Here is a 12,403-nt window from a genome sequence, read left to right on the forward strand (position 1 = left end):
AAACATGAGCTCTAGTTGCTTGTTCATGAATCCAGCTCGTTATTACGTGTATTAACTTTTTTTGAAATGTTCCTTCAATTAATAAAAAAAAAATAACGTTAAATTGAATGATGTCACTAAAAATGTCGGTCATCATGTTAAACAATATTTAACTGAATAAATATAGCTTTCGAAAAATATTTTTTTTTTTGTAAATTAAGTTCTTCCTGGAAACACCAATGACAATGATATGATTATTTCCTGTTTAACCTATTCATGATATTAATATAATGATAGGAAATATGTTTGTTGGTACCATAATGTGTCAATGGCTAATTCAACACTCTTCACATCTGTTATCATGTTTATCAATATGTTTAGTAAGTATATACTCGTTGAATACATTAAGAAAAAAAAGCATTAATTTAACTTATCGACAATGTTCTATTAAAGAAAGAAATTAATGATCAGTTAAAACAATACATTTGAATTATCACGAGTTCTTATTCACTATAGACATGATAGAGATTGTTGCTTTAGGGGGAAATGAGCACCTTTATCCAAGTCATCATACGGATTTGTTTAGTACTGCTGTTGAGAGCACTCAATATTGATGTAAGGCATATAGTCACTCAATTATTGATAAAAAGTTGAACTGTATGCTACTTTCATTTGGTAGAACTAAAAATACATGCAACAATACCTAGCTAATAAAAATTATGTGCTGTTATAGTGGCAACTTTACGCTACAATATTGAAAAATATTGAATCTCTTATTCCTAAAAAGTCTAAGAATGTTAGCATGTCTTTTTGTTCTTCGTGCTGATATTTTCAAAAGTGTTTAACGTTTCGTGATGCATCATTCTTTATCTTGTGTCATTCGTAATCACAAACTGACAACATTAAAGATGGCATTACAAAACAGAAATGTTTAACAATTTTTATGATTGTGTTGATTTGCCTGAATTGGATTAAAACAATTGACCACCCATCAATTTCTTTTTTTCGATTTTTAAGGTTCTTATGTACTTCTTCCGCTTCGCGGCCTACATTTTTTGGTGGGGCTGATTGGTCCTGATGATTAGTAATTCATTAGTTTGTTTCGAAAAAGACAAATAAGTAGACGTGGACTGAATAAACCTGCAAAGGTTACACAATAAACGCAGTTTTTTCACAGTTTTAAATCAAATATGTAATTTTTAACTTAAATTTGATAGCAAAATATTATTCTTTCAGTTTTGGCGAAACAAGATTTACATTTCATAAAAACAAAATGGATGACTCATTTAGGTAAATATATAATACCTTTGTCTGTTATGTTTCATTTATTACCATGAATTACTTCGGTACAAAGGACATTGCAAAATGAGCATACAATGTTATCGTAGTTAATAATTTTCTATATAATCGTAGCTTTATATGCACCATTGTAATAACTTGTATTATTCCCTGTTTATTGAATCAATGGCCTCGATGATTGAGTGGTATAAGTAATTAATATTAAGAGATCACTGACCTGTCAAGACAGAACTCGTGCACGTGCCAAGTGTATTCGAAAGGTGGTGTTTACGTGAATCATTTGCAGCACTTGATTTGAAGGCGATAAACTTTATCCAAATCCAAATTTAAATTCATGTCTGTTTTAACAGAAATATAGTTTCATCTAAATATACCATCCTATTTTGTCTTGGATATGTATATAACTTTGAATGATAAAGAAAGCCTTATTTCTCATTAACCAGAATAACTGCTTTTTAAATGCAGAGCAATTAGAAAAAAAATATATGAACAAATTTTTAGTCGTTTATTCGTTGACAGGTTCCTTTCAACACATAACATATTACATTATGACGCCAAACAACAGTTGTGTGCAGACCCTTATATTAAACAAATTTGAATAGAAATATCTACAAATGTATGAAGTCATACACTATCGAATACAAAGGAACAAAATGAGTTTCGAGATGAGAAATATAATCATGTAAAAAAAAATGATAATTCCAACGTAGCAACATCCAAATCGTCGTCAATCAATATAAAAAGGCATCCTGTTAACAGTAATTGTAGCTTTATCTTAATTTACTATTTTCATTTTAGGTTGTTTCGGAGTAATCGAATTGACAGATTTCAAAAAGGTCCAACTGACAAGACTAACCAACAACCAACCTAAAACATGTTCAAGACATTGTATGAAATGGAATTTCTTCGCTATGCTGGTAAGTATTTGTTCCGAAAACGTTGTGGGAAAGTAGTAATTATTAGTTTCAAGGTTTTTGATCGATCAATACAAACTATTCACTTTCTGTAAAAAAACACTCTATATTTACGTTCACAGATGCTTGAATATTTTCTTCACTATTTGTAAACATGACACAGAAAATTATATCATAATACGAGACGCTAATATATAAACACCACATCATTCTGTAAATTTATTTTATAGTAAACAATAAAATTAAAAGAAATAACAACATATGCTTAATCAAATCGTTAACTCTAAAACAAGTGAACCATACACAAGTAAATACTCAGTCTTTAACCATTTTGATATGAACATCATCGAAAAACTTTGAACTTTAAAATGTTTAGTCTTGCCTAGAGTTAACATTATTTTTCAGATATTTTCCGGTAGTAAATCAAAAACTGTTCAGACACATTGCTTGTAGTTAATCTAGCACTGTTCAGTGGCTTTTCAGACATTATGGTTTACTTTTGACTAATTGTATCCTAATTGTTTAGCAAAAAGGTAGTAAAGTCAGTTCTAAAATTACCACGGTTGAAAAGAATAAAAGTTGACCGAATGATAAACCAGCCTTCAACATTTATTGTTCAGTGTTTTAAAAACTTTTAAACAAAAACGGCCGTTTTATGTATAAATACATTCAAATTATACATTTAGCTTACCTGATGACGCATAGAAACCGAAACATGATTAATCAGTTAATTTAATCCGATTCATTTTATTATTTTTAATTAACGGAATATTTTTATCGGCTTGCAATTTTCATACATTACGCTTCGAGCATGGTAAACATGGTAGACATCTGTAAAATGCGTTTATCGGGCGTCTTACAGATCAGGCGTATTAATTCAGATAACTAAGCACCAGAGGGAAATTACTTATTTTACATCAATTAAAAATAAGTTTGTTCGTCCTCATTTTTCGTCCGTGTAGTATTATTACATGATATATGTCCATACAATTTCCGTTTTAAAACTATTTTTTTGTATTTTAGGTATATGTCGGTTTAAGGACTGCCTTAAAAGGTTTGTTATTGAGCTAAACGTCCATTGTTGTTTCCTGTTTTCAAAACAATGCATGTTTAATGAGTAAAACGATGATTATAGACGGGATTTTGTTGAAGGCAGTATGCTGATATATAGCTAATATCCTCTTCCGTTAGATTCACATTGGTAGTTGTCACACCATATTTAACATTTTCTTTTGTTGTATATATGTTCTTCTTTTAGGAACACAAATGTTTCTGTTTCGATGAAGGAATGTTTAAGAACTTGAGGGAAAACATGTTGAACAGATGTCATAGAAAGTGTCCGGACTACGCAGATAGCATGTACTGTGGATCTATTGATATGCAATATGCCAATGTATACAAGCGAGAACAAGGTAACCATTTTAAGAAAAAATATTCCCCGCATTTATATAATTCTCTGTTGTTGATGTATTATATCGTTCATAACTTATGACTACATTTATGATAAGGGATGAAAAAGGGTATATAGATATGCAATAGTAAACAAATTTAGATCTGACACGGCCATATTCAGTCTTTCCGTCAATTTCCAATCTTATCCACTGCGGTAAATTTAGTACTGTTAAGAACATGAAGAAATTTTGCTTGCAAACAATTAAGATCTGTTAAGTCTATGTTGAGACTGTTTAATCATTGTTATTTACCTATACACATCAACAATATACTGAATTGTTTGAAAAGCTACTGAACAGTATTGGATTGACTGCCAGCAAATTATCTGAACAGAACTGAATTTACCGCAGTGGATAAGTCTGAAAATTGATTGAAACACTGAATATAACCTAATCATTTATTGTTCAGACTTTTCAGATGTTAAGATTAACATGATCGTTTAACACTGAAATATATTTTCAAGTGTTGGTCACCTGAACTTATCTCATCAAGGAGTAAAATCCATGCTAAAAAGATGCAGTAAATCCGGTGTTTCGTGTAATGAGATATTACAACCTCCACACGTTAAAAAAACCACCACATTGACGTGTCTGTAAATGACCAAATGCAATGCATTTATCAGCCAATATCCAACTTACCTGATTTTCCAGGAGCAACCAACATTTGTCTTTGTCTTTGCAGAACATTAATTCTGTGTAAGTTTTGTTATTTTTTTCCGTCCAAAATGTTCATTAAATATTTTCCTCTGGACGTTAATTGTATCAAATATATGCTGTCATCATTTCAAACGACAGTTCGCACAACTTGTATTCGTATATACACTATTCACAATGATCAAACTTGTTCGGAAATGTTAGGTTCTTAGGCAAAATTGTCACCGACTATTTTTGGTTGTTTTATTTAAGCCGTTGGTTTTTAATGCTTTCCAATATTTGAAATTTTTGGCTTCTAAAACTTTTTGAAACACGTGTTAGGCACACAAAACGTTTGATTTATAAGCAAATTATGGAATAGCTCATTGCCCTTACAGTCATATTCATTTCCAAAAAATCTCCGCAAACTTATGTTTTGATAGAAGTGATATATACGAATATATTGCTATATTATGAAAAAATGGATTCCATTTTTCTTTTGAATCAAAATTTATATTCATGTTTCAATTTGCTATGAAAGCACATACCAGATAAAACCTTTTTGTACTCAATTCAATTCAGTCATGCTTGGATAATGGGATGATTTAGTAAATTCTTATATTTGTAAATCTTAAATGGCTGTTAATGTGGATTCCCTTTTTTTCGTGGATATATAAAACCACTAATTTTAATGTTCAACGACGTATTCATTTTCTATAGGCTTGTATGAATACTTTGAAAAAAACCACGAAATCAAATATCAACAAAAATACAATGTTTCCTGAAACCGTGAAATTGGTACCCACGAAAATAAATAAATCCATAGTAAGCAATTTTAATGATACAAGACTGCGAACGACTTTTTGTTTTGAAATGATATTTGTCAATAACAATGCCATCACAATATCCTGATACATTCGATCGAAAATGCTGCTGTCTCGGTAAATATGAAAATACTCTCTTCAATAGACAAGTACGAACAATGTAAGTACTAAGTACAATTTTATAAAAGTTTTTATATTTTGAAGGTTTGCCTGCCAATGTCAAAGACCAGAACTTCGACTGTCTGACTGTCATTAGAGATGAAAAGCATATTATAAGCATTAAACAAATGGCATGTGAACAGCCTGTTTCGTTTATATGCAGTGGACATAGTTTGTATTAACTAATACAGTTCAAAAAAAAGCTACGGTCGTACCCGTTTAACTTAGTTCTAACTCCATTGTGATCTTGTCTTAAAAATACATTTGACTGTTAATCATATCATAGAATATAAGGGTAAATGTCCATTTACGGACACAACAGGGATAATTTTTGTCATTGTAAATTTTTGTCGAAACATGTTTGAAATTACCATATTTCTATTTGGTTGGTGCATTTTTCATTTTATGTTTGGTTTCGTTCATAATTGTTATCATATTAAATCATACATTTTTTGTGCATTAACCTTTTTTTGATAATTGCTCAAATGTGCCACCTTTAAACTCTTGTTCATGTTTATTTTACAATTTCAAATAGAATTTTATTAATTTTTTCTCTTTGTACGATAGTGTTTTGAACCAAAAATATTTCCCTAAATTTCCACTTGTCGTTACAGATATTAAACCTATTGAAGACAAATTGACGTTCACAATGGCAAAGCATTATTGTGAAAACTTGCAAAGTAAATTAATGAACCTCTCCGACAGTTTACCTCCGAAGTCAGGAGACAACGTCTCTTATTGGGTCGGCACATTCAGACAACGTATCTACCGTCACGGTATGTGCATCTATTTTGAAATTCCAATTCACTGTTTAGAAGAAAAACAAAAGTAATTGATCAAAATACTAAGTATTTTCAACACCAGGATTACATGCAGTTTGCTTCAGCTAAATGTCGCAATTTTTTTTATACTTTTTGGTCTTCAATGCTTTTCAACTTCGTACTTGATTTTAATGGAAGGGAAAATATTCTGATAAAAAGTACAGAAGGAATTCTTGATGACTCATTCAATAAAATAAAAAAAAATGCAATTACTAGTAAATGCATGAGTTTTATCACAGGGTCATTCTTGACTTTTTTAAAACTAATTACTATGTGGAACGTTCCTATCATGATTTCCTTGATAAAGGTTTGAGGCTCACAAGGAAGCTATTAAACCAAGAATTCCAAGTTGAAATCGTCACTTCGTAAATTTTACAGACGCCATCACGAGTTGGTAGACCGTTGTGGAATATCCGTTTCAAAGATGACAACAGATATGTTCAAATAGTCGTAACTGCAATCCCGTCCACATTTACCCGAATGTTTCCTACCGAATTAGAATGTTGTGTTTGGTGTACTGTTGTTTGTTTGTCATTTTTCCTTTTTTAGCCTTTGCGCTGTCAGTTTATTTTCGACTTATGGGTTTGAATGTTCCTTTGGTATCCTTCGCCTCTTTTTAAAAACGTATATTTTGCTGAAAGAATCACTCACTTTTTTGATGTTCTAACGTATGCTGATCATTATTTCACCCACAATAGAGTACTAGAAAAAGATTGAAATATGCCAGTTTGTGTGTAATCTTATATCCTAAGTGAAGAATTGCGTAAGTGTATGTATTTTAGAAAGTAGAAATTGTCAGCATGAAATTAAGTTTAAGTTAAATTTTCTAGACTCTTGTCGCCTAAGAGCATTCTATATAGGTAATACAAGTAATCAGAATACATATAATACGTTTACCTCATTTCAGAAAGTACAACTCCTGGTATATTTGGAATAACAATCGAAGACGATATTCAGACAGAGGTTACTCATAATACATTCCATATACACAAAAGTATGCATATGGAAAATTCATTATAAAACATAAATTAAAACATAGAAACATTCATTTTGTTAGCTCCTCTGTTTCAAAATAACAAGCTATTTAAAAGACTTCTAAAATGATAGTATAGAAAAAGGAACTAAAAAAGCAGAAAAAAATGGAGGGTCCGTGTGCTTGTTTTCGAGATATAAGCCATTGAAAATTTGGCGGGAAATAGTTATCTCTAGATTTTTCATACATCTACCATTAACACCTTTTTTAATTTCAAAAACTATGAAAATATAACAAGGATTTCATAAAATTTTCAAATATGGCTTTTTAAACTATATGTAATAAAATTATGAAAAGAAATATAGAGGTTAGTGGGCAAACATTATGAATGGCAATACATGGATAAAACCAGAGGATTCCGAAAATCTGGCAAAAACTCTAAAACAAGAGGAGCAAACATTCGTAAAGGCTAGTGAGTATAACATATATCATCGGAAGAAACACGAGTCAAATTGTATTTACTGATCATATGCTGATACTCACCATGCTCTCGATAAAAAACGTGAAAAAGTATTAAAAAGTCTCTGTTACACAGTACACGTAAATTTTGAGTTAGAGCATTGTTTGATAAAGAATAGTATAAGACATGGGATATGTGTCAATAAAACAGCAATCCAACGATTAAAAAAACCAAATGAAAGGACATGAAGAAGTCAATAAGCGGTCTCCATTAAAAAGAGGTGCATATTCTATTGTGTTAAGCTCCAAATCATCCCGATTCTGTTAGAGTGCTTAATAATTTAAGCAGATACAATCAAATATTTGCCATCATACTTAAATACTAAACAAATCGAGAAGATTGGACCTTTTCCTTTATCTTACAAATATTTTCTTTTGAGTAAGGATATTTCACATATTCGAATATTAACGACAAAATCTCGAGAAAACAAATCTTTGCAGATAGGTTTTAAAGCGTTTCCTTTAATAATTTGATAGCCTGAAACAAATATATACATGTACGACAGAACTAAAAACAGTAATACTGATATCTTACAGACTGACATTTTATAAAAACAAGTAGGATATTTGTTTTTTACTTACTTTCCAATGCAATGGCCCATAGAATATGCCTTCTGTTCATGAGTTTATTTTACAGGTCAAACATTTCAATGTGTTATTCGACTACAGATATTGCAGATTATATATCAACTTTTAGTGACATTTTCTACCCGCGGGCCCACCAGCACGATACAAATTTACTTGGTTACATATTGTTTACGGCTAAATAAAATTTGATCATCATACATTTGTACCGGGTTATATTCCCATGATAAAGCAATAAGTTACTGTCATAGGTCAGGAATTTTTGTATTTTCTGCAATCTCTGTTAAATATTGAAGACAATTAAACGGACCACACAATGTATGTATTCAAAATATGCAATTATCAAACTATTATGGTTGCCGATGAGACCAATTTGTATCAAAGATCAACGAATACCAAGTCCTTTACATATAAAAGACAAGATCCATAGTTACCAACTAGTCCAGACGTATCAACTCTCATTCAAAATTGCCGAGAAATACAAAAGGGTTATAGGTGCATGTTATGGCATAAATTTAAGTAATGCAAGTGGTTACAATACGCTTTCCTATTTTCAGGAAAAACAGCGCCGGGCATTTTAAGAATTACAAATGAAGATGATATTCAGACAGAGGTTAATCAAATAACATGCAACGTAAAACAAGGTACGAATATGTATCTATACGATATGAAGACATTCAATATACTCATGCTATGGTATATTCATTCAATTTTTGATGGGTACTAGTTTTCGTGGATTGAGGAACATTTGTATTTTCTGGATATTTAGTTTCGTGATTTTGCCAAAATCTACATACCAGCCTTTACAGTTGGTTCCTTGTTGAATATTCAAACTCTTGGTTCACCTGTACCTACGAAATCCATGAAAATTGGTGTATCAGAAATAATAATGTATCCACAGTATGTATGATCGTATGAAACATGAAAGTTTGAGACAGTTTGGTGGACAATTCGTTTCCTACATCTCGTAATTTGATGCAACTATGTACTTGCTTACTTTGGTGTTTGCCAAGAGATAACTTTTTCGATCGAACTATATAGATACAATAATGACCACACGCATTATGTGTCGTAAATTTGTATTCCTTGTCTTTTCTGTTCCATTATATAGTTGTCGGCACACTAATGTGACTTATTGCATATATCATACTTGATATGTCATCATTACTCGCTTTGATAAAAAATATTAAAGCAAAAACAATGGCAAGCTACTTCATGATCTCTATTAATCCAAAATAGACATTAGAATTAATTTATCACAAAACATGCATCTGAATTATTTGAGTATTATTGTATGCTTACCTTTCGACTAAGTCAACAAAGAAAAGAGGCTGCTGCTAATATATAAGTTTGCCAAAACCTTTGTGAAACTTGTGTATAACGGTATAAGGGCCATTTAAGATCCAAAATGTCAACTTCAAAATATTTATGAAGTCATAAATACTTATATTCATTTATCAATATAATAAAGTTGAAGTCATTCCTTCGAAAGTGTGAGCAAACAATCATTAGTTGGTAGACAGTTATGGAATATCTGTCACAAATAACCATGAGTATCTTCCAATTGTCGTTAACACACATCTTTTCTCTTTGTTCTGGTTGTGACGTCACCAAAATAAGACATATCACGGAATTTGAACTTAACATTAGCAACACGACATGTACCTAAGTTGAAACAAGATCTTCCTACCATTCCGGACAATATGGTATCTCACCAGATTTTCTTGAGATTCGAGGTGCTCAGTCAATAGTTTCAATGTATTGCATGGTAGACTGTTATTTCCTATTTTTTCGGTTTCTCGTGGACTTTTGATTGTCCTTTTTGGTATCTTCCGCCTTTTTATCAACATTTTTTTGAAAGAATTGAACTCTCTTTTGGTTTTTTTTTTCTTCTGAGATTTGATTTCCCCTTGTAAGAAAGTATTATTCACATCAAATATATTTTTGGGCACATTTTACCAGAACCTGAAGTGTTTAGATATTGTAACTTATACATCGATGTATGAAAATCACAAACTACACTGATCGTACTTTTAGGATCAACAAGATTTTTGAAAAAAAATTTAAAACAATCATTAGCAAGCAACCATATAAAAGAAAGAAACCTTCAAGCATGGCAATGATAATCCCAAAAATACAAAAACAATATTCGTAAATATAAGTTTATGGTTAATCTGGAAACACTTCTGTGCATACAAAGCATATTTTTTTGTGATACACATTTGACGTGACTGTACTTATGTATCCCGTCATACTTTGAACCACAAAATTATTTTATGTCTACCTGTGCGAATTTCGAACGCGCGAGTTTACGCCATTACTTAAAACCTTCCATCCTTTATGGGTGGATTTTACATAGATAAATAAATTCGTATATAAAAAAGCAAAATGAGGATGTTAAATTTGATGTATTCTTTTTGTGCTTCTTCGTTATATTTGTTTGTTTTTATAGTGATTAAGATGATAACACAATTTTGACTGCTGTACCCCTATTTTTGACATTTTTACCTTTTGCGTCTGTTTGTTTTGTTTACGCATTATTGTCAATATAATGGAATTTGATGCGACTGTCATACAAGTGAGAGGTTTAGCTAGCTTTAAAACCAGGTTCAATCCACCATTTTCTACTCGTAGTTCAGTATATTTGTGATTTTACTTTTTACTGCATAATGGAAAATGAAATCCCCTGATATTAATAAATGCAATATGATATAAAAATCCATTTGAAATTGTATTTATACTGTACAGGTCTTTCTGAACGAGAAATTTATGTGTATACAGTTGGAATCGGTGGATTACTTATATTGAATATATCTGCTGTCTCTATATTCCTATGCTGTCGCAAATGTAAAGCAAAAAAGCTTCAAAATAACAAGATAGCAGAACAAAATGACAGTCAAAACAACGAAGAAGAAATAATCAGGATAGGTAGCTCATATGAAAGTATCAATGATAGCGTCATCTGTGACGACATCATTCAAATGCCAAATTCACGAAAAAGAGAAGAAAATAATAGAAGTCTCACATCTGGTTCCGGAGTGTCGTCTTCAAGAACTCAAAATTCGGGGTATCTTCATCCATACACAACATTTATTGACAGAAAGGAGACACATTCGTATTGTACAAAAATTGACTCTCATAAGAGCAGTGGTACGTATTCTGTATCGAAACATTCAAAAGGAGCTTCAGGATATGCCCATCCTTTCCAACAACTGCAACATAAACATACAGAAGTGACAACAATACCGAAATCTTATTACAAAGAACCTCATGCTGTTAATAATTTAGAACTAGTGAATGTTCCTAACAATACGTGAAGTGTGCTTCAAAAAGCTTCGTTTAATTATAAAACCAATACTAGCAGTACAAGCAACTGTCGCCAATAAACGTAGTGTAATATATTTGTTTTTAAATTATCAATTAAATTACATGTGTTTCAGAAGTCTTTCGTCCCAATAATAAACTAGTCAGTACCATACGTGCATGTTTATCTCTATAAAAGTATCAAGTGTCATTTGTTGGAGCATAAAAAGACAAATTTCAGCGGCAATATTCTGACCAGTTTCCTTGATTTTACTGGAGAATATTTTCGGATATTTACCGATAAATTCTTACATGTATTCAGATAGTTTATCTTTTTATGATTATTATATTTTCAAATTTGAACATACACCTTTAATTACAAGGAGGCAGTTGAAATAATGGGAACTGCCAAATTACTAAAAGGCCAGTAAAATACAAAAATACGAAGATGTTGTGTAGCTGCCAATTAAACTAATATGATTACGAGACCATGCGGCATTAGAAATTTCTAAACAATCAAAACGAGAAAAATCACAGTCTGATTTCTGCTTAAACAAAATGAAAAAGATTCAGCAACCGAATAAAACCAATGAATAAAAGCTCCTGCCTTGGGAAAGGCACATACAGAATACGTCGGGAATATATATTTTTGTGAGCGCTCACATCCCCTATACCTTCGACATTGGTATTACCTTCCAATATAGGATGCACTGTAAAAGTCAGTTGCAAAGGGCTTAATTCATCAGATCGGTTTTCCGTTTGGTTGTCTTTGTACTATTATATTTCTTTTGATGGTGTGACTCTTGACGAAACTTTCGGGAATTTGGCTTTGGGCGTTCCTTGTGCACTTGGGTCCCGATGTGCGATTCGGACACAGGATGTTTATATAGAGTTGTATCATTTTTTTTTTGTATTTTTGTATTATTTGAATTTATATTTTACT

General features: G+C 31.4%; 1 protein-coding gene across 2 annotated transcripts; it reads left to right on the forward strand.

Moving 5' to 3' along the window:
* Positions 1 to 289: 289 nt before the first annotated feature.
* LOC127705578 (uncharacterized) lies at positions 290 to 12,018 on the forward strand. Of its 2 annotated transcripts, XM_052209906.1 has the most exons (9): positions 290 to 359; positions 1,216 to 1,269; positions 2,077 to 2,195; positions 3,451 to 3,604; positions 5,305 to 5,430; positions 5,874 to 6,035; positions 6,988 to 7,074; positions 8,715 to 8,801; positions 10,906 to 12,018. In XM_052209906.1, exons 1-9 carry the CDS (start codon positions 308 to 310, stop codon positions 11,472 to 11,474), a joined length of 1,410 nt encoding a protein of 469 aa, XP_052065866.1. In that variant the 5' UTR covers positions 290 to 307; the 3' UTR covers positions 11,475 to 12,018. The 2 variants fall into 2 exon arrangements, with proteins under 2 accessions (XP_052065866.1, XP_052065867.1); XM_052209907.1 differs by lacking the exons at positions 5,874 to 6,035; positions 6,988 to 7,074; positions 8,715 to 8,801; positions 10,906 to 12,018 and having other exon boundaries at positions 298 to 359; positions 5,305 to 5,698.
* Positions 12,019 to 12,403: the final 385 nt, after the last annotated feature.

The sequence above is a fragment of the Mytilus californianus genome, unplaced genomic scaffold (assembly GCF_021869535.1).
Source record: "Mytilus californianus isolate M0D057914Y unplaced genomic scaffold, xbMytCali1.0.p SCAF_6, whole genome shotgun sequence".
Lineage (NCBI taxonomy): Eukaryota > Metazoa > Mollusca > Bivalvia > Mytilida > Mytilidae > Mytilus > Mytilus californianus.

What these genes read in the sequence shown, in the direction of transcription:
- LOC127705578 (XM_052209906.1), top strand. Translation starts at nt 308, where the DNA reads ATGGCTAATTCAACACTCTTCACATCTGTTATCATGTTTATCAATATG. An exon ending in AAAATGGATGACTCATTTAG is followed by an intron (nt 1,270 to 2,076) that starts GTAAATATATAA and finishes TTTTCATTTTAG; the next exon opens with GTTGTTTCGGAGTAATCGAA. An exon ending in ACAACGTATCTACCGTCACG is followed by an intron (nt 6,036 to 6,987) that starts GTATGTGCATCT and finishes ACCTCATTTCAG; the next exon opens with AAAGTACAACTCCTGGTATA.